The following is a 26,931-nucleotide window of genomic DNA, read 5'->3' as shown; positions in this document are numbered from 1 at the left end:
AACTTATTAACCTGTTGTCTCTTTTCTTAATTTGACATTACTTTGTTGGTTGGATGTTTTCTGCTTGTTTCAATAAAACAATTGTTATGGAGGCGACCGTGGTGCGTTGGAGTACAGAGGCTGCGCCAGGAACCTCAGGCGGTTCGATCGCCCCTGAGCAAGACTCCTAACTGCTCCCCGGCGCCTTTACAGCAGCCCGCTGCTTCCACTGTGTGGGATGGGATTAATGCAGAGAACAATTTCCTGTATGTGCAATATAATAAAAATGGCTTCTTCTTAAACCACCATCCTCTGGTCTAAGGGAGCATGGCGCCCCCTGGTGTTCAACAAGTGTCATTACACGAGGACAATCTGAGAAGAACCCGTTTTATTTCTTTGGAGCACCACACAGCATCTTTAAGTTTCCCTTTGCACGCAAAAATATTTCTCTTTTCTTTTTATCATTTTTACAAAAGCAGCCAAGAATAAAATAAACCTCAGGAGATTTGCATTAGATTACATTTTGGTAATATGGAAAACATCAAGTGACATAAAAAAAAAGAAAAACCTTAAAAATAATTAGGTTGAGCCGCTCGTTAACAGAACTATAAATAAGTCAACATCACACACATCTGAAAAATAAATACACGTCAAAATCTGTTCACTGACGAATTATTTAAATACATCTTTTAAAAGTTGTGACAGAAGTTTCTTAAAGCTGAAAGAAAATGAGCATGATTAGTTACACGTGCTCTCAAATGAAACATGCATTAAAAATGATAAAACTAAAACAAAAACATTTGTGAATGTTACAAAGAGTTTAAAATCCTAAGCAAAGGGCCCTGAACACCGCATCCTCTTTTGGTGCAAAGATATTATAATCTTTGCACAAAATATTGATAATATAGATTATATTTGTGTGACGGAGGATTCTCTGCTCTCTCTCATCTTTCAAAAAGCTGAATTCTGGCTTTACCAACTGGGTTTACTTCCTTCTTGTTGTCGTCGTCGTCTTCCTGCCGGCTGGGCTTCAGAGGAGTCAGCTCGGGGGCGATTATGTCTCCGTCCTGTGTGAGGAACAAAACAACAGAGGACAGATTGGGACCATAAACGGTTTACTGAGGGACAAAAAAATCAAGAGAGAAGTAGTTATTTTGTCAGACTTTTATACAATTGGACTTATTTTCTGTGATTTTGTCACCGTTTTCCAGCTTGTTGCAGGTGTTTTTTTCCTGTTCCTGCATTGTAACCGATCGTCTCTGCAGGTGCAGATTACCTGAGGCTTCGAGAAGTTCTCGTCCATGCACCACTGGACAAAGTTCTTCTTTGCCGCCTCCAGACTCCTGCTGTCAAGCTTCTTGCAGTAAACCCGGATCAGCTGCTCGGCAAACTGCTCCGGGAGAAGTTTAGACACCTGGCGAGGAGGAGAAGCAGGCGGCTTAGTTTTGAGGACAGGTGAAAACGGTCAGAGTCCACAAAGCTGCTTCTTCTTCGCGGTTTCCATGACAACAGTATCTTGATGTCACCCTCTATACTCCTGAGATCTGAAGTCGGGGCTTCTGGTTCGGGTCTGACCTGGTTCTTGCGGATCTGGACGGCTTTGCTCGGGTCGTCCTTGCTGTAGAAGCGCACGCTGTTGATGGGGTTCTTCTCCTTCATCCCGTAGTCCAAGTTGATGACCTAAAAGAGTGAGAAGGTTGTAGTGAAGCCTGCAGACACATGGTAGCGCAGGGAGCACGAGGACTGATCAGATCAATAAGCCTCACATCGATGATGAAGTCCTCTGGATTCAGAACCACGTCCTGAGAGGCGCATCGAGCCAGATCGGCTTCCCAGCTCGCAATCCTCTCCTTTCAGAGGGGAAAGAGCAGGAGGTGGAGGTTGCTTATTTAACCATGGGGGGGGGTTACGATGCATCACATCAATTTATGCAGTTTGAAATAATACATTCACCCCTCGGCTTAAATGTTCTATTTAGCCGTATTCAGACTGACGGTCAGCTGGAAATCATCAGTAATTCTTCACTTTACTGACAATCTGGTAAATAAATAAAAAAACCTGGATCCCAGAAATGATCCATGACCCGATAATGAAAGTCACTGTCATCTCAGTACACGTAGAAGCGGCGCATGCAGCTACTCGAGCAATGTGACACACACACACACACACACACACACACCTGAGGGACGTTCTCGTGTTGGTCCGCCTGGGTGTGGCCGAGACATTTGTAGAGGCGTCGACACACGACGTTTTTAAGAATCTCCCTCGAGTCCTTCAGCGCCGCGGAGGACGAGTTGAGTATTTGTTCAAAGACGTTATCTAGAAAGAGAGCAGGGAGCTCTTCAGACTCGACCTCCACTAAGACACTGACTGTAGCACTCACGTTGTACTTCTAATGCTTCTTATCTGTAACAAGTTGTAAATGGGCTTATTTGATGAAATTGCACTTTGTTGTTTCTTCCGAGTTTGTCTTGTTAGAAGTCTGAATTAGCACGGATGATGGGATAGATGCGATCTAGCATTGTGATGGAATATGGGGGGCAACATTTCCAATTAAGCACGAGGGGGTGTTGAGAGGACAGCAGGATATGCAAAATTGATAATGTTGTCGTCTGACGTTTTAAGGAGGAAGAACTATCATGGGGTTTAGGACGGAAAAGGGGTTTTAACCTTATGAGTAAGACCAAACACTGTTGATAATATCATCAGCCATTTTATGGAGAACATATAAAATAGACTTAACCAGGGTATTATAAGAGGTATAAAGTCAGCCTTATTTACACACTTCGTGTCTTCAGACTTTCTGGTGTAAAAGGGACAGTTGGAGCTGGTTGTTGGTTTTCGGGGTGGTTCTTGCGGTGAGAGAAGCTGTAGAATAAGATCTGCCTCAGGAACGAGTCCGGACTTTCTAAGTTCAACACTTCATTCTCCTTTTTTCCTCTAACTTGTTATAATCTGAATTTTTCTTATAAAGTAAATAAAAGAGTTTGCTCTGAGCCTTTGAAGTTTCTTCATTGAGACTCACGACTCTTGTTGTTCACAGTGTCACACACACTGATCCCTCATCGCATCGTTTCAGTGGATATCAGCACATCAGTCAAACTTGTTGTTATCAATTTCTGCTTCACATGGAAAACATTCAGGTGGAAATCAAAGTGACGGCGTGTTTCTACTCACCGGTCACCTTGGTGTAGGCCTCCATGTCATCGATTGCCGTGGAGAGAGAGAACATCTTCCCTTTAGAGCCTTCAAACAGGATGTGCCCGTCTGCCTTCAAAAAGGCCTCAGTGATCCTGAGAAAATCACATGATCGCTGTGTAAAAACGTAGCACACGTGGGGGTCATGAAGAAAAGACAACAAGCTCCTCACATAGTCTCCACGATTTTGGCCACTTTGTGCTGGTAGGCTCTCCGGTGGAGACAGTTCCTTGTGTGGAACATGTCGTACAGATTTCCCACTTCCTGTTAAGAGACAACCGATTAGAGGACGCATGGAGGACGGAAGTTCTGACAAGGTATTTTCAAAGAGACTCACATCTGAAATGAATGCACACAAAATGTAAACGTAGAGCAAACGCTTGAGTGCCCGGATCCTCCCTACTGACCAGCAGGGGGCGACTCCTCTGCTCCCATCAGAGGGTGGATACCCGGCCCGAGCCCGTCGGGTGGGGCCGGGTTCGGATAAATATTTAGAAAATATAGTCGGGCTCGGACACATCGATAAGGCATTGAACATTCCATATATAAAATATCTTAATAAGTAATGACGTAGAACCTCGGTTCCAAGACTGGGGAAGGGTACGCGAAGTGGTTCAGGGGGAGAAAATGTCCACGATAACAGAAAACAGACGGGATTCGCAGAATGTACCGTTTGAAACAGAATTGCAACTTTCAGACGGAAACATCCTTTTGTGCATCAAAATCGCCCAAATTCCCCTGTATTTGGTCCTGCAAGGCTGGATTTCTTTCTTATAAACTAGAGGGTGGATACCCGGCCCAACCCGTCGGTACCCGCCGGGTTCCGGTAAATATTTAGAAAATATACAGGGGTTTACCAGAGACATACGCCTTCTCCTCCCAATATGGGCTCTTCCTTTTCGCTGCTTGCAAAGAACCAAAGATGGCGACTACATAAATGATAAACTTGAGGATAACGTTGATTAGGGTTTTTTTTATAGTTGAAAAGTTTTTAAAAATCTGACAAGAATATTTATTCTACAGCTTGTGATGAACAGGTGTAGTTTGGGCGACTGTTTAAAGAGAGCACGCTTCTCAAATTGAGCCTTTGGATCTCCGGTGGGTTAGAAGCACCTTGTCTCTGGTGCAGATGTGCTTCTGCCCGTCTACCTCACACACTTTGGCGAACATCAGGCAGCGGCCGTAGTCAAAGTTGTTCTTGATGCCCAGGTGGTAGCAGTCCCTGAGGATGAAGACACGCTGTGGTGAGAAGACCAAGTTAACAGATGAATAAGGAACATTCAGGGTACACACCCCACCTGGCAAAGTAGTCCCACTTGTCCACATCGATGCCGTTTCTTTTGTTGGACACGATTTCATAGAGGAAGGACTTGTCCTCTGGACGGCCTCTATAGGGCCACTGGGGAGATGAGACCACAGTGACGTCAGGAACGAATAGAACAACGTGATCATTCTTCCACCTGGAGACCCAAAACATTTAATTCGACTACCTCCAGCTTCTTCATGTCCTTTGGGTCCATCGGTCCGGCGATCTGTTCCTTGATGAAGTCCAGGTCCTCTGGCAGCACCAGGCCGTGCTCCTCCATCACGGGCTGCAGATTGTTGTCAGCCACCAGGTGGTCAAACATCTTCACGGAGGCGTCCTCATGCTGCAACATCAAAAATCAGAAAAGGAAAATGGTCAGGACGTGAAAGTGAAAGTAAGATGACTCAAATAGAAAGTCCACTCCACTGTGTCCCTTATCTTGTACTTACTGTCGTTCCATGAAGTCAAATTACATTACAAATGAATTATGGCAGCTTATATAAAAAAGGCCTCTGTCAACATACGTCTTTGTTACTGTATCTTTAGGTTAAAAGCAGGGGAATAACACCAGATCTAAAGTAAGAATGGAAGTGGGGCGAGGTGAGACCAGGTGAGAGGATTTGTGAATCCCAGCTGATTGTGATGCAAACGGAGTCTTTAGGTTAAAGTGGAGCAGATAAAAGTTTAAAAAGAATTTAACTGAGATCTCAGGGCCTCACAGACAAAAACAGGCAGAAGTAACTTTTCCAGTTGTTCACATTGTGCTTTTTTTTTTCTGCTTTTTTTTTTTAGGAGCAGAGACTCCAAATAAAATAACACATAAAAAAGAAATGAAGGAAAGAACCCAATGCACAGGAAGTGATCTATAAACAGTAAAATATAAGTGTCATTGTGTCCTACCTTCCAGGTGAGACCTGGGCGCGCTTTGGGGATGAACTTTCCGTCAAACATGTGGGAGAAGGGCCCGTGTCCTGGAGGGGAAGAGGATGTAATCAACACGCCATCACTTCTGGTCCCGATAAGTCGCCATTAAGCCCCCGACACTGAACTGAACTCACCGAGGTCGTGGCAGAGCCCGGCGATCTGCACACAGAGGACGTCTCTGCGGGTGATGTGGAGCTCTGGCTGCCTCTGGTCCAGAGCTCGGACCAGTTGTCCGGCCAGATGCCCCACCCTGAGGACGAGGACAAACACCAATGAGCTACACCGGATGAAGAGACTCATCGGAGCGTTTTCTTCACGTTTATAGCCTAACAAGAAGTCATGTTCATCCATTTGTGGGTCTACGGTAAGACTTCCCAGCGTCGGCTTGTCCAGTGGATGTTGCAACTGGTTTTATAGCTACATGGCTGTTCGTGTCCAGCGGGTTAAGACGGAAAACATCACGTCTGAACTTCTTAACATTTCAAAAGGTGTGCCTCAAGGCTCCATTTTAGGCCCTATTTTGTTCTCTATTTATATTAATGATGTGGCCAAAGCTGCTGGAAATTCCTCTATTCATCTGTATGCGGATGACACCATCATATATTCAGCTGGTCCCTCACTCCACTCTGTCCATTCAACAAAGCCTCACTACCATCCAACAGTCTTTCCACAACCTCCACCGGGTCCTCAACTCCAAAAAGACCATATGCAGTGGCGGTTCTGGGCACGGGCGAACCGGTCAGCCGCCCGGGCCGGCATTTTTTCATGGCTCATGGGGGGCGGCACGAGCGCTGAAAAAAAAAAAAAATCCTCTGCTCCGCGAAGCAGTTTTCTATCATCGATCGTTTCACTGTGTGGGGAATTGGCAGATTGGCGCCCCCTGCGGCTGCAGGCGCCCTGCTTGTTGGAGGTGCTGTGCAAAGAAGCTGGGGAAGGGGAAAAGGGAGGGGCGCGCGGGGGCAGTTCACCTCTGGGTCACCCAAATGGAACGGTCGGATAAGGGGGGGGGGCAGGGGTCGGGGATTCACTGTTTAATACGCTAATGTAATTAGTGGGCTAAAGTCAGTCACACACCGACTTTCTTAGAAATAACACACATTTCAATAATGATAAATGAATAGTTAGTTCCTGCACATTTTTGTTTTTTAGGAATTGTGTGAAATGGCCAATAAAAATTGGTAATACAAAACGATTATGTGTCACCTGTCACCAAGGTTAATTGGTTTAGTCTTGACTTCTGGTCGTGACTGACAGTGTTGGGGGGAAATCTGTTGCTTGTCGCGTCAGAGGCAAATAAAAACAGATGGACAGAAAAAGGTTAAAATCATCAGGTTCCCACTACAGAAAGAAAAGAAAAGAAGAGGAGGAGAAGATGGAGGTATGCAAATATGTTGTCTCTCTGTATGATTATACATGTGTCATACATTAATTGGTGGGGTAACTCTTTCGTCTGTTAGCCTTTTTGCTAGGTTGCTTAATGCTTATAAAACAATAATTCGGTTTTAACTCAACAAACACAAGGTTTGTAATTTCACCATAATATGTGCTTTGCAACAAAACTCTTACAAGTTCAGTTATTGTTTATTTCCATCATTTGGTTTAAAGTTAGGTCCTGTCATTAACCAACAGAATTCTCAAATCTGTAGGTAGTTTCAAAGACGGACATTTGCTATTTGCTACAACTGTATTTTGTGACAAAGTATTGTTTAACAGTCAGAACTAAGAGTGTGCCATGCATAGAATTCAAGGCTGTAACCAAGGAGCTAATGTTTCCTCCCTAAAAGTTAGATTAATATAGCATGTAATGAAAGACATTTAGTGTAAGGGCATGTTAATTAACCCTACTATATTATGTTTGGGGTCAATTTGGCCCCAGGCTGTTTTAGCTGTATAAACATAATCCTACGGTCTTTGGATTTAAATTTCAATTGCAAATCAAGGAAGGCCAGAAACGTCAGGTTTTAGATTTAGTTTGTGTTTTCTGTTCTTAGTGCAATAGTGAAACAGTTCGATTGTATTTAGTGTGTTTCCACATTTGTGTGATGAAGAATTTGTGCTATTTACAATATTTATTCTATATTATTATTTTTTGTATTGTATATTTTGTGCAAATGTGTGTTTCCTGTTGTAATTGCAAGAGTAACTGGGTTCTGTTGTGTTTTTCTAATGTAATTCTCACTTAAGTTAAAATAAAAAAAATAAAATATAACTGCAGAATTTTGTGAACTTTTTCTTTTTGGGGGGGGGGGGGGGGCGCTCAAAGGTGGTCTCGCCCCGGGCGCCATTCAATGCAGAACCGCCCCTGACCATATGTATGCGGTTTGACCGGAAAAACCTCATCAGCCCCGGCCCTCCCAAGATCTACAGTGCTGATGGATCGGAGATGGAGTTTCACAGCTACTGGTTGGACTCCCAACATACACATCAAAATCCTTCTGGCTAAAGTCAAAGACGGGGTTTCCTGTATTGAAACAAGGCCTTGTTCACACACTCATTCACCAAATTCACACTTGTGAAAATGACCATCCTTCCTCTATTTGACTCTGGAAATATAATTTATAAAACGGCATCAAAGACCACCCTCAGAAAACTGGAAACCCTCCACCACTCAGCAATCCCCAAGTGCAGCCTTCACCACCCACCACTGTGATCTTTGGATTGGTGGATTGGCCCCCCCTTCACACCTGGCGGCTAAAACATGGCTGCTCGTGGTTGATGATCAAAAGTTCTTTTCATGGGCTTAGTTGGGGGTTCGCTGTCTTGACTTGATTTAGGAGTTGGGTAAGGGGGGGGAGCAGGATGTGCCGAGCAGGCAGACACGAGTCTGACAGGATGGGGAGTCAGTGTCTGTCCTGGCTGAGGAATGTAAGGTCTGCAGGTCAACTAGTAGATTTACCAGCCTAAGGGGGGTTAGAGACACACCAACACTATTCAACATACACACTCCGTTCGCTGATGTTTACGATAAGTCAGGAGTCTGGACATCGGATGTGACCGGATCTTTAGATGCGGGGGGTGGAAGGTCCTCCTCTACGCCAGTTTAGACAAAACATGATGTTCTTGCTGATGTTAGTTGGTTGTCGGCCTGTGTGCTGCCTGAACTGCTCCTGCCTTTGCAAACGCAGCGCTGATACTTGACCTGTGATCTGACAAATAAATCTCCCACAACGAGAGAAGTTGTTCGGCTGAATTTTTGATAACCCCGACCGGGCTCCAAATCTTGAACACGTATTCTTACATGATCTACAAATCATTTTGGGAGTGACCCCCGATACCGCTCAAATCTTCTGCACATTTCGGACAGCAAACGCCATTTAAGATCCAGTGACTGATGATTCCAAAAGTCCGTACTGCGTTTGGTCGTAACTCCTTTCATTTTGCTGCTGCAAATGATTGGAACTCATTACAAAACACGCTCAAACTTACAGCCCTCACGTCTCTCGACATGTTCAAACAAAAGCTGCACCGAGCCATAGTTGACTGTTGTAGGCACTTCTCTCTCTTCCATTTTTACAAAGTACTTCCAGTAATCTGCCTTTTTTCTACATAGTGTTTATTAATTTAACAATGTTGTTTTTAGCCATTTGTTTGTCATACTGTATTGTGTCCGTTTGTGTCACTTGTGTGGACGGTGCTGCTGCCTCTTGGCCAGCTCATCCTGGTAAATGAGAACTTGTTCTTAATCGCTTAACGTGGTGATAGGACTCGTTGGTTCACGGCTTTATGACTGTAGTGACCAGCGGAGCGATGCCGGGTCAACAGACCAGCGCCCCTAGTGGAGGACATACCCGAGGGAGTGTTCGAAGCGGTTGTGGGACGCTCCGGGGAAAACAAAGTAGGCCCCCCCGAGCTGCTTGATGTGACGGAGCCTCTGGAACTGAGGCGTGTCGATGATTCTGATGAGCAGAGGGTGCATCTCCATGTGGCCGTGGATGGGATCGTTGAACACCTGGAAGACACAAGCAGCTGAGAGACGCGTCTAGAACAAGAATTAACCCCCAAAGCCGGTTCCAAAGTAGCAGGAAGCCAGAGTGTTGGTAAGGATCAGAGTACGAGATGCAGATCAGAAGCAGGTAAAATGTCACTAAATAGAAACACAAATGTGGGAACTGGTTTGTCGTCTCTTCACAGACTTCAACGGTTTGTTTGGAAAAGGGAACAGAAACAATCTTCACTTCCTCTCGGGTTAATCACACAAGTTCCTCTCCTTCGCTCTATTGTGTCTTCATCGGCCCTTCGGCCCTGAACTTGTGCAGATGTTACCTTGCTCGGCTCCACTTCGATCTGCCACAGCGTCCTGAGGCTGTGTAGAACTCGCAGGCGGTCCCCGAGGAACCTGGACGTGAACCCGTCCATGAGGAGACAGAAACAAATGGTGAGGGAACATTAAAGCCAATCCCCAGTTAACCCCTCTGTGACCCAACCTGGTTTATGGCCTCTGCTCTGAAGATTCATACCATGATAACAAGTGTAAGAACTCAGGACCTACTTTGTCCATCTGGACATTGTTTCCTGTCAGGATGAAGGGGAACCCCTGTGAGCGTTCTGGTGGGTAAGACCTCATGAAGAGAGCCCATAAGTACCAATAAATAGCGTGTGATGCGTTCTGAGGTAGTCGTGGTCCCCTGACAGGTCGCAGCCCTCGCGCTGAAGCTATGGACCTGCTGACGTCCTGTGAGACCCTCAGGGTTTCATGTTCAACAAACTTACTTCAAGCCCATCTTCTCCAGATCAGCATCCGCCAGGTAGCGCAGCCCCACCCCGGTGATTCTGTGCTCTGGATGCCGGAGACAAAAACACAGATGAGAAGAAATATTTAAAAATAGCTTTTGTATACATATCAACATTTATAATTAAGATTTCCAACAAAGAGGACCAACCTCTAAACGCATCCTCCCACTCTCCGAGACCTTCCGCCCGCAGGTACCGACACGTTTCTTCTGCTCCCCATCCCGCGTAGTCCGTCTGTGGCGCTCCGGGCCCCGGTGCTCTCTTCCCCGGCGCGCTGAGGCTGCTATCGGGGGGAAACGATCGCTTTCGGCTTGCCATGATGGACCGGGGAACCGGGTCAGAAGAGTTGGTGAGTCCCGCGCGGTGAGAGAGGGAGACCCGCTGAATCACAGCCGGCGATGAAGCGACGTCGAACCGCAGCAGCTGATCGGAACCGCGCGGCAAGAAGACACCGCGACCGGCGAGAATCACCCGGGTTTTGTTTCCTCACCGGTGTGTCAAGCTCATCCGACACGGGCAACGTTTCCGGTGGATGGTTTTCAAAATAAAACACGACGGACGGATAACGTGCAGTGTTCGCCAAAGATGTATTTTTTTGTTCCATGAAATACATAAATATTGTCATCAATTGGAAATATGGTTTTAGAAGTGATGAAATTAATAAATAATAAAGATATTTATTATATATCTATTAAAGATGTGGACATATTTACGGATTCATTTTAAAGTAAAACAACTTACTTCCGGTACTTTACTTGCTGTTTGGCTACAGCTTGATGGGCGTGGCTTCCGATTGGCTGGGACGAGGAGGGCGGAGCAACAAGCCGCCGTGAGAAAACGTAGGTTGACATTTATAGAAAGATAAACCCCGGATTACATCCCAATCAGTGCTGTAGTGGTAAAATTAGAGGTGGGTAAACTCTGAATTTTGTGATCATACAGACCTCGACGCGATGCGAAGCAACGCAACACAAAGCGTTGCGACTCTGTAAGGCTGTCCTGGCTATATTGCATTATGTTATCAGTAAAAGTCATATACAATCAATGACAATGAATACATGTGTTAGTAGTTTATTACATTTTATTTAATTAATTTTATTATTTAATTTTATTAAGAAAACAGTAAAGAAAAGTATGTCAACACAACACAACAACACAATTGCAGATTAAGAACTACCTACATACGGAGTCTCCTTTTCACAGTAGTGCCCAGAGGGCCTCCTTGTCCTCCACGTCAGGTCCTGCCTTGCACAGAGGAGCCATGAACCCCAGAACACGTGTTCTGGGGTTCATGGCTCCTCTGTGCTTCTCTCTCTATTGGACCTGGTGTTTCTCTCCCTGTGCTCTCTGCATCATTGCCTGTCCTCTCATTGCCTGAACAAATATGTTGAATTTAAGAGTTAACCAGTTAAGCAGCCTGTCAATTACACTGACAACACAAGTTAAAGGAGCACTTATGTACTACCTACGTCATCATAAATAGCCTATACAGCAGGGTTTTTTTCACGTTGAGAACTGACTTGTTTTTTAATCTACGCGTCACCAGGCGTTTTTCTTGTCCTTGTCCCCCCGTCGGACCTTCACGACCGGTCCGCGAAATATTGTCTGACATGAAACCGGTCCGTGAGGTAAGAAAGGTTGGGGACCACTGGGCTGATCCACAGCGTGTATGTGCCTCCTGGATCCTGATTGGTCGCTGCTGCAGCCGCAAGGCGCTGATTGGATGCTCACAGACCGTAATACAACGCAGATGAACATGATTCAGACTACGGCGTTTATATGTTCAACAATAGGAAACGTAGTCTTAGCTGTTTTAAAATTACACCAAATTTATTTCGGATTATACAAGGCGCAGGGAACTTTGAGGTGCGTAAACGCCACTTAGAGGTGCGTAAACGCTATTTATAGGTGCGTAAACGCTATTTCCAAATTCTAGAGGTGCGTAAACGGCGTTCACGTGCGTTTATCCTCCACTACAGCCCTGATCCCAATGACGTTGATTTAGCACTTTGTTCTCGGTTTCATTAACCAACAAAAAGGAGTGAACATGACTGAATGAATAAAGAAAAGCTCGGTTACAACTACGACCATCTCAGCATATTTTAGAAGAGAAATACCACCCTTGATATAACAGTGACGATCTACACCTGTTTCATAGAGATAAAGAAGAACTGGTTCAGGGTGAAACCCACAAATCGCCTTGTTGTGTCGCTTGTTGTTGTTGTGACTGTGTATAAATGAGACAGATGCTCTCTGAGCAGCCACTGAACGCTTAACCTTTATGCGACCTTATTATTCTCCTTCTTGCCAGAATTAATGTTCAGAATATTGATTTCACAACTGGTGCAGAGTAAAAAGATACTAGTAATAACTTTACGTATATAGCACCTTTAAATTGAAATAAGAACAGAGACATAAACTGAATAACAAAATTGTAGCGATGAAGTGGTGACGTTTCATGTTGATTTTGACTCTTTCGTTCTTTGACCCTGTCCACCTGTAGTGTCTTCATCAGGTCTACCCGGAATGCCTGTCCCGTCTGCTGGTGTATTTTGGGTTTAATAAAGTAGTTTTTGATATGAACTCTGCGCTGGAGTCCTGCCTCTGCCTCTTTGCTCGTGACAACTACACCTGCAGGAGTCTCCTTCAGTACTTCTTACATCACCAAACCTCACTCTAAAAGACCACTAGCAGTGTTCTTTTATTTCGATGATCCTGTTTCTTACTTTTTTTTATGTGATTTTATGTGATTTTATGTGACTTTTATTTTGACATCATACTATCTGCTCACGTGATCAATCGCTCGCCCTCACATTTGTTCAATAGAAGACGCGAGAAGCTAGCTAGCAACTTAATAAATTAAGCTAATGTCGGCGGATTTCCCTGGATTACCACTTTATAGCAGACTTCGATATGCGGACATGTGGTTCATTGTGATTGTATTTCATTGTATTTCATGTAAATTCATTTAATATAATGACTGTTGCTATGCTGTTATCCATGTATGCTAAAGTGCATTTGTCAAAGGACTATTTTGTATCTGGCTAAATTGCCTTTGTTATTTCCCTTTTTAGTTGTCACGGTGCTGGTGTTGGTGCTATGCACACTCATCTGAATGAAAGTACACCCGTCTGGAAACACTCCCAAGCCTGTTTCTTCCAAGTTGAAGGGACGCTACACTCACAGCTTCGTTCCCCTCTGGATTGTGGAGGTTCTACAGGTGGCTTCTTCACACCTCGTCCACAGACTCCTCTATTCTACGTGGAGCGAATGTACGTTTCTTAAGCTTGTTGACGGTATTTCCTGGTTCATGATGTCGTAGAGAAATCCTACATTCCCTCATCCGATGTTCATATTTAGAATCTGGTTATGTATGAAAATGATCACAGTCAAATTTGCATCTTATAATATTTTCAGAAGAAAATGTTTCTAATGAACAAAGTTTCATGCTGACATTTATTTGTTACTTTCACTTTATTATTAACCGGTTGTCTGTTTTCTTTAGCAAATTTAAAAATCTTGAACTTTCCTTTTTGTGTTACATCATCCAATTAAATTTCTTTTTTGGATGTTTTCTGCTTATTTGTATGAAACAGTTATTTTCATACAGATCCGTTATCCTCTGGTCTGAGAGCATGGCGCCTCCTGGTGCTCAACAAGGGTCATTACACGAGGACAAGCTGAGAGGAACCCGTTTTATTTCTTTGGAGCACCACACACAGCATCTTTAAGTTTCCCTTTGCACACAGAAATATTGCCATTCTTTTTTTTTTGCATAATCGGCCAAACATAAAATACGCCGTCAGAGATTTCCTTGAGATTACATTTAGGTAAGATGGAAAAGATGAAAAGGTGACATTAATAAAGAAGAAAAAAATAATGCAAATATCTTAAAGTTGAGCCACTCAGTATCAGAATAAACAATAAAGTCAACAACGTCACACACATCTGAAAAATAAACACTCACGCGCCAAAATCTGTTCACATAAACGTTTGAGCCGAATTAATAAGGTCCTCGCTACGACTCGTCGTAGAGGAACATATTGTATTTCAAGGAATTATTATTAATATATATTATTTGCGTATAAAGAAGCGTCTCTGTAGCACCTCCTAGAAATGAGAGAAGTATCACAGTAGCTCCATTTCCCCCCAATGCCTGATTGACATTTGGCACACATGTGCTCTCGGGTAACACAAAGTACAATCATGGCATTTAAATACGCCGAGTTAGATTTTCCCTCATTTGGAATTTAGTCAAAAACACATTATTGTCCATCTCTCCTAAATTCTCTGTCCGATTATCACAGAATATTTTGTGGATCATTATTGGTTCAATATCACCTGAAAATCTTTGTTGCTTGTTGTCTCAGTGATTTTAGAAGATATCGACCAACAAACTTCCAAGACGTGTGGCTTAATATGGCAAGACACATATCTTACACATGACTTGCTTATTATTTTGCACATTTTCATAATTTGGTGGCAACAGGAAGTTAAATGTTTTTTATTTTCCAGCCTGCTCCTCACAGGTTAATCTGATCCCTCTCAAATGAAAAGACTTAAGAACTTGATAATGTTAACGATAGATTTGACAAAGATTCCTTCCCAGCGGCGCTCGCTGCCGTTACTGACTCGCGGTCGCTTTGTCCGACGACCACAGGCGTTCTTGGCCGCGTTTGTAGTCGTCTGGCCAGATTCCCGACGTGTGCAGAGCAGCGAGGACCCGTCCATCGCTGCTCGCAGCTTACATTTAAATATATGTTTTAAAGGTTGTGACAGAAGAAGGGAGCACGATCTGTTACACTTGATATCAAATAAAACCAACATTAAAAAGGGTAAAACTAAAACTAAATGTTTGTGAGTATTATAATAAAGAGTTTAAAAACACAAGCAAAGGGCCCCGAGTACCGCATCCCTCTTTTTGGTGCAAAGATATTATAATCTTTGCTGTGCTCACCAACACCTCGTAGAAAGAGATTTATAATATAGATTATATTTGTCTACATTAGTACCAACTGAGTTTACTTCCTTCATGTCGTCCCGCTGGACTTCACAGGAGTCTCATCGGGGGCAACATGTCTTCATCCTGTGTGAGGAACCAAACAACAGGAGACAATGAGGCTCAAAGGGTTCAAAAGTCCACTTCCACCGGATCAGACTTTTGGACACATATTACATTACATATAATTCTGTCACAATCACATTCTTTATTTCCATCTTTAATCCCTCATGTCGGCTACTTTTATATGTCTCTGGCTTCCACTGATAACCTGTCAATCAGCATGTAGCCCCGCCCTAAAGCAGCCCCTGCTTTATGGTCTGTTTGAATCTAAATGGACCATAATGTACCAAATAAACATCACCTGTATTGAAGAAGACTTGAAACTAGAGACTGAGACCATAAACTCATGTTTACAATGTTTACTGAGGGAATAAATTAAGAGAGAAGTAGAGTCATTTTCTCACAGAATTGCGCTTATTTTCTCTGATTGTGTCACTGTTTTCCAGCTTGTTACAGTTGCGTTGCTACATTGTAACTATCGTCTCCGCAGGTGCAGATTACCTTAATCACCGAGAAATGTTTATCGGAGCACCACTGGACAAAGTTCTTCTTTGCCGCCTCCAGACTCCTGCTGTCAAGCTTCTTGCAGTAAACCTGGATCAGCTGCTCGGAAAACTGCGGCGGGAGAAGTTTAGACACCTGGAGAGGAGGAGAAGGAGGTGCACAATGTACTTAGTTTTCTTCATTTAACACAATAAAGTAGGAAGATGGGACGTTTTCAACTTGAAGCTCCATCTTCATTGGGAAGAGTTGGACATAAACAACCTGAAGCCAGTCCTGAGATCTGAAGTCTGGGCTTCTGGTTCGGTTCTGACCTGTTTCTCGCTGATACGGAAGCCTGTGTTCGGGTCGTCCTTGCTGTAGAAGCGCACGCTGTTGATGGGGTTCTTCTCCTTCATCCCGTAGTCCAAGTTGATGACCTAAAAGAGTGAGAAGGTTGTAGTGAAGCCTGCAGACACATGGTAGAGCAGGGAGCACGGGGACTGATCAGATCAATAAGCCTCACATCGATGCTGAAGTCCTCTGGATTCAGAACCACGTCCTGAGGGATGCATCGAGCCAGATCGGCTTCCCAGCTCGCAATCTTCTCCTTTCAGAGGGGAAAGAGCAGGAGGTGGAGGTTGCTTATTTAACCATGGGGGGGGGGGATAATACAACACGAGTCACCTCGAACCTAAAATGTTATTTGCATTCTATTTCTTTTTTATACAATTCAGATAAATCGTGTTTTTGTAGATTTTGTAGTTCATTATGTTCATCCAAACATGAACAAAGACGCTTACATCGTTAAACATTTACTGCTTCCAGCTTCTCCAAAGTTAAAATAACTGAATATAACTGAGCTTTAATCACACTGACGTTCACGTGCTTGGGCGGGAGGGCTTGTCCGAGACATTTGTAGAGATGTCGACACACAACGTTTTTAAGAATCTCCTTCGAGTTCTCCAGGTTTGTGGGGTTGAGAATCTCAATTGGGTTTGCAGGATTTGCACGGTTGAGAATCTCCCTCAAGGCGTTCAACTCATCAAAGGATGTGTTGAGTATTTTTTGAAAGACGTCATCTAGGAAGAAAGGGGAGGAGAGGGGGCAGTAAACACAGACAACAGAACATTCACGTGATCATCCAGCCAATATATTTGTTACTTTTAAAAAAGGTAAAAAAGTGAAAGTACATTAAATACACAGTGGCCTTCATTGCAATCTTACAAAGAAGGGACCTAAATAGTTTCTGCAATAGATTAATATTATTTCTTTACAGGAGTCTTGATATTGATCAATTCACATCATATACAAGTTACACTTAGTAGTTTAAATTTGTAGTGAGGATGTTTTGACAAAAAGCTCCGTCCCAGAACATTACTTATTCCTATTTTATAAGAGAACCTTTTGAAAACTTTGAGTTTGTTTCCTCATTGCTCGGTGATCTGATTTATTATAATCTGTTTTGGGTGTTTTCTGGAATTGTAACACGTCATATTTCATCTCTAATATATATATATATATATATATATATATATATATATATATATATATATATATATATATATAAAAACATCTTCAAAATAGAAAGTACATTTAAAGGTCCCATACTAATGTATTAATTACACATAACGTTGCTAGCTCCGCCTCCTGTCGATCTAAACACCAATTGGTTGCTTACAATGTCACATGATCAGAGATCACGAACACTGATCCCTTCATCACATATCAGTGGATATTGGCAGATAACAATCAGCAGTCTAACTTTCTGCTTCACATGGAAAAACTTTAGGCGGAAATCGAAGTAACGGCGTGTTTCTACTCACCGGTCACCTTGGTGTAGGCCTCCATGTCATCGATTGCCGTGGAGAGAGAGAAGATCTGCCCTCCAGAGCCTTCAAACAGGATGTGCCCGTCTGCTTTCCAAAAGGCCTCAGTGATCCTGAGAAAATCACATGATCGCTGTGTAAAAACGTAACACACGTGGGGGTCATGAAGAAAAGACAACAAGCTCCTCACATAGTCTCCACGATGTTGACCACTTTGTGCTGGTAGGCTCTCCGGTGGAGACAGTTCCTTGTGTAGAACATGTCGTACAGATTTCCCACTTCCTGTTAAGAGACAACCGATTAGAGGACGCATGGAGGACGGAGGACAGAAGTTCTGACAAGGTGTTTTCAAAGAGACTCACATCTGAAATAAATGCACACAAAATGTAAACGTAGAGCAAACGCTTGAGTGCCCGGATAGGGGGCTACATGCTGATTGACCGGTCTCTACCAGAAATGTATACGGCTTTTGTACCTCACTCCCCCTAACCCTAAGATGGATTCTCATTTTGAGCCGATGGGCTTTGGATCTCCGGTGGGTTAAAAGCACCTTGTCTCTGAAGCAGATCTGCTTCTCTCCGTCTACCTCACACACTCTGGCGAACATCAGGCAGCGGCCGTAGTCAAAGTTGTTCTTGATGCCCAGGTGGTAGCAGTCCCTGAGGATGAAGACACGTCGTGGTGAGAAGACCAAGTTAACAGATGAATAAGGAACATTCAGGGTACAGACCCCACCTGGCAAAGTAGTCCCACTTGTCCACATCGATGCCGTTTCTTTTGTTGGACACGATTTCATAGAGGAAGGACTTGTCCTCTGGACGGCCTCTATAGGGCCACTGGGGAGATGAGACCACAGTGACGTCAGGAACGAATAGAACAACGTGATCATTCTGCCACCTGGAGACCCAAAACATTTAATTTGACTACCTCCAGCTTCTTCATGTCCTTTGGGTCCATCGGTCCGGCGATCTGTTCCTTGATGAAGTCCAGGTCCTCTGGCAGCTTCAGGCCGTGCTCCTTCATCACGGGCTGCAGATCGTTGTCAGCCACCAGGTGGTCAAACATCTTCACGGAGGCGTCCTCATGCTGCAACATCAAAAATCAGAAAAGGAAAATGGTCAGGATGTGAAAGTGAAAGTAAGATGATTCAAATAGAAAGTCCACTCCACTGTGTCCCTTATCTTGTACTAACTGTCGTTCCATGAAGTCAAATTACATTACAAATGAATTATGGCAGCTTATATAAAATGGCCTCTGCACTGCAACTGTTTCCTGTCCACTCCTCCATTTCTTCCCCCTGTCTGTGTGCTATTTTGACAGACGTGTGCTGATGTTTCGCTTTGGGTCGTCCTATAGTTTCCACCCTGTGTTCCGCCCGCTGCCACGCCCCATGGCTCATCCCGTAGACGTTTCTCTGGCTCGCCGTCTGTCTGTCCGGTTACCAGGCTGGTCTCAGGGGCCGTTTGACTCTGCTCCCGTTCAGTCGTAACCTGTCTGCATGTTTTATTTCCCGGTCCTGCAGCGTCATCCCCGCGTCGTACCACGAGTACACCGGTCTAAGTTCTGTGGTCTCGCTTATTGTGTCGGACCGCGGGCCTCCACACCAGAACGCCTCTCAGTCCCTCCAGACCGTGAGAGATCGGTTTCCCCACTTTGGATAAAAGCATCAGCTAAAATGTAATGCAATGAAATATAAGACATTATAATTTGCGACAAATGAGAAAAGAATGCAGGAAAGAACCCAATGCACAGGAAGTGATCTATAAACACTAAAATATAAGTGTCATTGTGTCCTACCTTCCAGGTGAGACCTGGGCGCGCTTTGGGGATGAACTTCCTGTCAAACATGTGGGAGAAGGGCCCGTGTCCTGGAGGGGAAGAGGATGTAATCAACACGCCATCACTTCTGGTCCCGATAAGTCGCCATTAAGCCCCCGACACTGAACTGAACTCACCGAGGTTGTGGCAGAGCCCGGCGATCTGCACACAGAGGACGTCTCTGCGGGTGATGTTGAGATCTGGCTGCCTCTGTTTCAGAGCTCGGACCAGTTCTCCTGCCAGATGCGCCACCCTGAGGACGAGGACGAACACCAATGAGCTACACCAGATGAAGAGACTCATCGGAGCGTTTTCTTCACGTTTATAGCCTAACAAGGAGTCATGTTCATCCATTTGTGGGTCTACGGCCTTCCTCTCCTACAATAGTGATGATTAATTGATTAATCCATTAAATTCCCAGATGTCTAAAACGGTTTAAAAAATCTTCTTTTAACATTACATTTCAACTGAGACGACCTTGTGGAAAGCAGCATGAGAGAACGTTGTTTCTTTTATTACTTTGGGGAGTCTGGTCTCACCAGCTGACGCTGCTCTATACGGCGCTTAACGTGGTGATAGGACTCGTTGGTTCACGGCGTTATGACGGTAGTGACCAGCGGAGCGATGCCGGGTCAACAGACCAGCGCCCCTAGTGGAGGACATACCCGAGGGAGTGTTCGAAGCGGTTGTGGGACGCTCCGGGGAAAACAAAGTAGGCCCCCCCGAGCTGCTTGATGTGACGGAGCCTCTGGAACTGAGGCGTGTCGATGATTCTGATGAGCAGAGGGTGCATCACCATGTGGCCGTGGATGGGATCGTTGAACACCTGGAAGACACAAGCAGCTGAGAGACGCGTCTAGAACAAGAATTAACCCCCAAAGCCGGTTCCAAAGTAGCAGGAAGCCGGAGTGTTGGTAAGGATCAGAGTACGAGATGCAGATCAGAAGCAGGTAAAATGTCACTAAATAGAAACACAAATGTGGGAACTGGTTTGTCGGGTCTTCATACAGGGTTTGTCTCAAGGTCGCCAGGCTGCATCCTTAAGGACGCATTCGTCGACCCCTTACAAATATATTATTATATTTGTTCAAATTAATTTATTATTTATTTTTTAACTTGCTCAGACTGTGAAGTCCAAGTGTAAAGCAGAAAAGGGGAAGTTGAAGCTTTTCTTCCTGTTATTTCATTTTTTCTGAATTTACTGACTTTATTTGAACAAATCTTCACATTTTCTTTTTTTAATTTTTTTATCTGGCCCTACTTTTATTCAGATAATTGAGAGAATATTTTTTATATTTGCAGTCACACATATTTGTTCAGTTCTTTGTTACGTTACTGAATCCAATTCAGTTATTAGTGGTGTGTTGATTACATGCACATGTCGATACAACTCTACATCTATTTAATCACACTAAGTAGTCACATTATGATCTTCTGGACCTTTCTGGCCTTCTAGAATTTTCCTCTAACTGGACCTCTTCACATTTTAGTTGAATACTTCTGTTCTAGAGGCTGACTAACATTCTACTGACATATTCTAACATCTTACAGTTAAAATAACTCTTACATGCAAGACAATAATAACAGGTCCTTGCATACAGGTTAATAAATGTGTTTGCTGTTGTATTTTTATTGACAGTATTGATTTCCTCTGCATTAGATTGCATTATTACTTAAAAGCACATTAACTGATATCATTTGAAGCCTGAAATAGGTCGTGCTCTGGAGGAGAGGCATGTCTTTATAAATTAAATGAAATGAAAAGTCTTCTCCATCGGTACTTTATACGTGTTTCGGGTTTTAAGGATCTTAAGCAGGTTACTAAGCAACGGGAGCCGCGGAGGTAAAGCTGATGATGCAGCCCAGGATGCTGAGACGCACCAACATCTGTAGAACTAAACGTCTGCGCCCTGAACCTGTGCAGATGTTACCTTGCCGAGGAGGTCGTCGCTCTCCATGATGGACCGGGGAACCGGGCAGAAGCTTTGGTGAGTCCCGCGTGGTGAGAGAGAGACGCGCTGAATCACAGCCGGCGATGAACCGACGTCGAACCGCAACAGCTGATCGGGAGAAGCGGCAAGAAGACACCGCGACCGGCAAGAATCACCGGTTTTTATTCCCCGTCCCGGTGAACGAGGGGGGCGGGGCCACACGCGGCTTTGGGTTGACTTGATGACGTTGATTTAGAACATTGTTCTGCATCCCGTTCAACAGGTTTGCTTATTAATAAACTAACAAAAAGCAGTGAACACGACGTTAAAGCAGCTGACAGGCGACTCATCGTCCTGCATCATCATCTCTTCAAAGATCTGATGAGTGAATTTGTTTTATTTGATTGAACAAATTGTATCCAGGTGATACAAAGTGAACCTGAGCGCTTGTGGGTGAGTGGGGGGCACAGTCGTCCTCCTCAACCCAGATAGCAACGAGTCGGCGGACCGCCTTCCTTTCGCGGACGGACAGCAGGTCAACCGCCGATCCGCCGCAGTTATAACAAACGCAGCTTTACCCGCCGGAGGCAAACGCTGTTTTGGAGCCGTCTGTAATATATTTATATATATATGTATATATATATATATATATATATTATATATATTTCTAAAATATATATATATATATTAAATATATATATACATATATATATATATATATATATATATATATATATATATATATATATATATATATATATATATATAAAATATATAATATATTAAATCATTAAATAAATATATAAAACAAGCCTATGGTCTAGGTTTAAGGAGTCGGCTGTGGGTCCCTCTCTGTTGTGCGGCGCCTTTCTCCACCTTCACGGTCAGATGCTCCTTTCAGGTAACGCATTACATTAACCTGGACCGCCTCATCAGTGGCATCCTGGGTTGCCGGATTCTTCCGTATGGCCCCTGTAGAAAATACAGATCTGTCATTCCATTTGAATACACATCTACTTAAGAGAATATCTAACTTACTTTGAACAATGGGCTTCAGAAACAGGTCTTTAAAACAAGCTTTAGCCCCTACACCAGTCCAAGTTGTAGAAATTGAAAGGCGATTTGAGAAGATACTCTGAAGCATTCTCCACACGGTTGTCTTCAGGTCCTTCCCACATTTGATGGCCAAAAACCGGAGCCGAAAATCCAAAAAAGTGCTCCAAATTACATTTCACTGAAGAGTCTCATACATAAATATCAAATGTGACAGGCTGTGAATTCAGACTGTCAAATATGCAGTGTACAATCTTAATTTGACTTTAGATTAACCTACAGCGTTAGAAACAATAGCAGCACACTTACAAATGGTTCCTGGAGCTCGCTATCCTGCCTGTGTTTATGGGGAGGAAAAGACCACCGGGCAGCGATAACTCTCCAACAGACACATTGCCACTGAAATGTTGCAGCAATGTGTCCATTTTGTTTTCCATGCTACGCACAACATCGCCAAACTCTCCAAGAGGTCGCAGCATTAGGGTCTGATCTGCACCTAAAGGGATTCCCAAAATGAAAGAACATAGTCAGTCCTGGTCCCTCAGCTACTAAACTATGATATTTACATGTTGGTATACAACATGTATAGGTTGCCCCAGGGGGAATTAATCAAACAAACACAGGTGTTTGCAAGTCGTACCTGATTGCCCAGTGCGAGCAAACGTCTTGATCATTGTCCCAACTTGCTTCACCTGCTCGTGAAGTGAGCTGCAGTCATCCGAAGCTGCTCGTGCATTGCTTGCCCTCCAGGCTTGGTTCTCCTCCCTCTGGGCTTGGATAAATTGACAACAAGTTATTGCATATATTTACTGAATTGGACAACACACCTAGACACCTTTCACCCAGGGCAGTCAAGTGCCGTAATGAAGAACAGATTATGCATAAAAGGATTCCTAATCTTAAATAGAAACAATAGTTTTAGACAAACGTCACTTACTTGTACTCAAACTCTTGGCTCTTAGAAGTGGAGACTGGACCACTGGTGAGAAACCTTGTTCTGTAAAATAGGAAACAGAAATGTGAAAATCTAACAAATGGTATAATTTAGTGGCAGGATCACAAATTAAGCATCACACCAAACTACAAAAATACACCACCTGAGAGTTCTGTTGTTTTAACACAAGTCACCGTTTTCAGAAGGGTTCTTGGGTCTTTAGGAAGGGTTGGATGATCCTTGGACAAAATGGTTAAAAGCTTACCAAGTGCCACATGGCAACGTGATCTCCAAAACCTGTTCGTAAAAATGTATACGAAATGCCCCCTGAGTGAACAACATGTCGGATTCTTGAGCGATTGTCTCTCCGCCATGTTGGATTTTTTGAGGGGGTTAGGGTTAGTATTCTATTCTTACAAGTTAACGTTGATTTCTCGTTAAAAATGCAATCATAACACGTTTATTTTACATGGTTAGACTTCACAAAGTGTGTCTATGGGGCGCAGGTCCCCGTTCACTTTGAATAGGGTGACGTCATCAGTTGCAGTCCGTATTTATTTCGTATGTATCACTACGAATTTGTATGTTCAAGATTTTCAGGTTTTGGAGATCAGGCTGCACATGGGGGATCATGTTGTCAATAGCCCACCCTGCCAATTGTGTCCTTAGGCAATCCTCTTCCTCATCTTCATCTTCTGTGCTTGAGGAAACCATCTCACCAGCTTCACATGCCTCATCAACAATTATTTCCTGTGCTACAGGGGTTACAGTTTGTACATGGCTTGTTGTAGCCATTCCATGTAGATGTTCATTAACACGGGGATTTACTTGGTCAAAGTCAGGAAAAAGAGCAAGTAGAGCAATGTTTGCAGCCGCAATTTCCTTTTTATCCATCTCGACTCCTTTCAATATTCTTCTTCTTTTGGCCCAGAAACTAGACATTGTGACTAACAATGCATTTACCTTTAAATCCAAAAAGATTGTCCAACAGTAGGCCTCTTGGGTGAAGATAACCGGTAATGCTCTGGTCAAGGTATCTGCAAGAAAATGTCAAACAAAGGAACAAAACGCATTGTTAACGTTAGGAATCAGTTGTTATGCCGTGGGGGAAAAAAAGATCCTCCAAATGTCTTCATTGAATTGTCACCTAACATGAAATGTACAGCAGTTCACAGAATTACAAATCTGTTTGTTAGAAAACACCAAAAGGTAACCGGTGGGTTGTGGGCTGCTGACGTCGTTTTTTTCTGTGCAGATAAACAGAGGGCAGCACTTCGAAACTTGGCAAAACAACTATATTTAAGAAGGGTTTGACTTCATATTACATTTGAACTTTTTTTCCTTCATAATAACTACAATGGCATTAGCCCGGCGCTCCGAATGAACCGTGTATCTACAATTTACACTACTGATTAAAACACATTTTTACTAAATGCCGAGGTGATTACTACCAGACAGCATATTTTAATAACTAAACTGAAAAGAATATAAACATATTATTGCGTTAAACACAAAGGAAAAATGTACTTACCTAAACGATGGTAGTCAACGTCGATGACTTCAGACTCAAGGCTGTAGCAACTTCGAGTAGAACCAAGTAGGAGACACGCCACTTCAACATGTGTTTTTAAGAAAAATGCGTAAACGGTAAAGATGGCGATTGTATGCACATGTCCCGCCCCTCCCGCTGGAAAGCCAATCATCGACTTCATGTCCCGGCGGGCTGGGTTGTTTTGCTAGCTAGCTGTTCCACTGATGGTCGCGCACAGAACAGAACCCTTGCGCATGCGTAGTAACAGTATAACCTGTGGGGGAAAAGGCGAACCTTGTTTTGGGGAAAAGTCACCACCGTCTTAGCCCCGCCCAAAACACTTCTGAACACAAAAAACGCTGCAGTTCCTTCTATGCGTTGTATCAATAACATTTATAATGTGCTTAGATTTTTTTTTTTTTTTCAGGGACTTTTAAAATGTTCTATAGCCGTCAGCTTAGCGCCGGCGGCTAATAGAAGCCGTGCCGATGTTTTTTGCTATCTGGGTAGCTGGGTCGTGTCACGGTGTGGTTTTATTTCCTGATTTTATTTTGTAGTTTCTGCTTCTTGTCTCCCTGGGTAACTTCACTTCCGGCCTGGTCCTGTCATCCCCTTTCATTGTCTGATTGTTTCCACCTGTGTTCAATAACCTGCACCTCCCTAGTGTATTTAAGCTGTGTATGTCTCTTGTCACTTGTCGCGTCGTTGTCTATCGTCCTGGATGTTCGTTAGTTCCTGCCTGCCTTTTTTCCCCCGGTTCCTGTGTGCGTTTTTGCCTGTTGGCCTTTTCTCACTAGTGTGTATAAGAGCATCTCACTAGTGTGTATAAGAGCATCTCACTAGTGTGTATGAGTAAAATCTGAAGCAAAGAGGGCAGATTTTGAACAGCGAAAAGCACCAATCTTACGGCCTTCTTTAATGTGCTTTTATGTCCGGACATTTTCCACCAGCCACCACTGATGACTAATAATTAAAACATTCTTGCATGTTTGTTTATTAAAAAGCAAACCTGTTGAACAGGATGCTGATCCTGAGAGATGATGAAGGATGCCGGTCAGCGGGTTTAAAGTCTTGTTCACTCCTTTTTGTTTCGTTTACACGCCTTCCACCTTGAAGTCTCCCAAATGGACGCAAAAAGGACAAAAGGACAAAGGAACAGTCCAGAACCACTGGACTCTCTAGGTCGTCTTCAACAAAACACGTTACTCCACCTGTTGTTCTGGAGGTGAATTGCTCTGCGACACACGCAAGACTTTACAACCAGGAAGTGAAACGAGTGCGTCGACACGACGCAGCGTAAAGACGCAGAAACACGCGCCAGCGTTTACAGGGGAAGTAGCACCCTTCTACCACTTGTCCCCGTGCGATGCCACAGACGCAAAAAGGACAAAAAAACAGGCCAGAACCGAACGTTCGAGTACTCGTCATGAAGCGTTACACTGTAAAAAGAGAACTCGCAATTGTTGATCTCATAAGGTTTTCAAATTATCGGGACTCAAAGATGAAGCTTTGCCATAAACAACTAACAAGAACGTGTCAGGCCAGAAAACTCCCTGCCGCTCCAACAAAAGCAGAACGTGAACAACTGGAAAGTCAGACAATTACTTTAATTGCCTGTTTTTGTCTGTGAGGCCTGAGATCTCATTGTTAAAGTTATTTCATCTGCTCCACAAAAACATCCGAAACAATGAGACCTTTTGTGATAATCAGGTCCCCTACAATGAGTAGCCTCTTTCACATGTTGAGACAGTTCAAATGTGTCTAAAATAGTCAAAAGTTCTTTTGCACCCTTGTCATTCAAATCGTCAGTATGAAAATTAAAGTCACCGGTTATAACTAGACAGTCAAAGTCGGTAGAGATGCTAGACAATAATTCAGTAAAATCATCTAAAAAATGTGCAGAATATTTAGGTGGCCTGTAAATAATTAACAGGAGAACTCTGGGAGAACCTTTCAATACAACATAAAGATATTCGAATGATGGAAAATCACTAAGTGACATCTGTTTCCCCTGAAATATATTTTTAAATATAGCAGCAACCCCTCCACCTCTTTTTCCAGATCTACATACATCAATAAAGTTATAGTTGGGGGGTGCTGCCTCAATCAGAATGCTTGCACTGTTATTTTGTTCTAGCCATGTTTCAGTTAAAAA

At 43.6% G+C, this 26,931-nt stretch overlaps 2 protein-coding genes and 1 long non-coding RNA gene across 4 annotated transcripts; all 3 read right to left on the bottom strand.

Moving 5' to 3' along the window:
• Positions 1-352: 352 nt before the first annotated feature.
• Positions 353-11,028, bottom strand: LOC144383586 (deoxynucleoside triphosphate triphosphohydrolase SAMHD1-like). The gene is made up of 16 exons (XM_078081708.1): positions 10,288-11,028; positions 10,118-10,184; positions 9,671-9,743; positions 9,196-9,356; positions 5,542-5,657; positions 5,384-5,454; positions 4,668-4,826; positions 4,476-4,576; positions 4,291-4,399; positions 3,350-3,441; positions 3,157-3,272; positions 2,159-2,298; positions 1,746-1,829; positions 1,555-1,659; positions 1,256-1,393; positions 353-1,046 (listed from the first exon to the last, which is right to left on the bottom strand). The coding sequence occupies exons 1-16, from the start codon at positions 10,454-10,456 to the stop codon at positions 924-926; spliced, it is 1,824 nt and encodes a 607-aa protein (XP_077937834.1). The 5' UTR covers positions 10,457-11,028; the 3' UTR covers positions 353-923.
• A 2,791-nt stretch (positions 11,029-13,819) lies between these two features.
• LOC144383589 (deoxynucleoside triphosphate triphosphohydrolase SAMHD1-like) lies at positions 13,820-21,424 on the bottom strand. The gene is made up of 13 exons (XM_078081728.1): positions 21,259-21,424; positions 19,993-20,153; positions 19,465-19,580; positions 19,307-19,377; positions 18,437-18,595; positions 18,245-18,345; positions 18,060-18,168; positions 17,700-17,791; positions 17,507-17,622; positions 16,560-16,762; positions 16,207-16,290; positions 16,016-16,120; positions 13,820-15,839 (listed from the first exon to the last, which is right to left on the bottom strand). The coding sequence occupies exons 1-13, from the start codon at positions 21,283-21,285 to the stop codon at positions 15,651-15,653; spliced, it is 1,533 nt and encodes a 510-aa protein (XP_077937854.1). The 5' UTR covers positions 21,286-21,424; the 3' UTR covers positions 13,820-15,650.
• A 640-nt stretch (positions 21,425-22,064) lies between these two features.
• On the bottom strand, positions 22,065-25,516 carry LOC144383590 (uncharacterized). Of its 2 annotated transcripts, none has more exons than XR_013451026.1 (6): positions 24,777-24,917; positions 24,209-24,282; positions 23,249-23,308; positions 22,952-23,078; positions 22,621-22,807; positions 22,065-22,230 (listed from the first exon to the last, which is right to left on the bottom strand). It is a non-coding gene; the product is annotated as an uncharacterized LOC144383590 (long non-coding RNA). The 2 variants fall into 2 exon arrangements; XR_013451025.1 differs by having other exon boundaries at positions 22,066-22,230; positions 22,952-23,083; positions 24,777-25,516.
• Between the last annotated feature and the right edge of the window lie 1,415 nt (positions 25,517-26,931).

This window comes from Gasterosteus aculeatus, chromosome 2 (genome assembly GCF_964276395.1).
Source record: "Gasterosteus aculeatus chromosome 2, fGasAcu3.hap1.1, whole genome shotgun sequence".
Taxonomy (NCBI): domain Eukaryota; kingdom Metazoa; phylum Chordata; class Actinopteri; order Perciformes; family Gasterosteidae; genus Gasterosteus; species Gasterosteus aculeatus.
This window is presented reverse-complemented; position numbering and strand designations above follow the sequence as displayed.

Coding starts and splice junctions, on each gene's coding strand:
- LOC144383586 (XM_078081708.1), bottom strand. CDS start 10,456: ATGGCAAGCCGAAAGCGATCGTTTCCCCCCGATAGCAGCCTCAGCGCG. Junction 3,273..3,349: donor GCCAAAATCGTGGAGACTAT/GTGAGGAGCTTG, acceptor TGATTTTCTCAG/GATCACTGAGGCCTTTTTGA. Junction 1,047..1,255: donor AGAACTTCTCGAAGCCTCAG/GTAATCTGCACC, acceptor TTCCTCACACAG/GACGGAGACATAATCGCCCC.
- LOC144383589 (XM_078081728.1), bottom strand. CDS start 21,285: ATGGAGAGCGACGACCTCCTCGGCAAG. Junction 16,291..16,559: donor TCCCGCCCAAGCACGTGAAC/GTCAGTGTGATT, acceptor CCCCTCTGAAAG/GAGAAGATTGCGAGCTGGGA. Junction 16,121..16,206: donor CAGAGGACTTCAGCATCGAT/GTGAGGCTTATT, acceptor TCACTCTTTTAG/GTCATCAACTTGGACTACGG.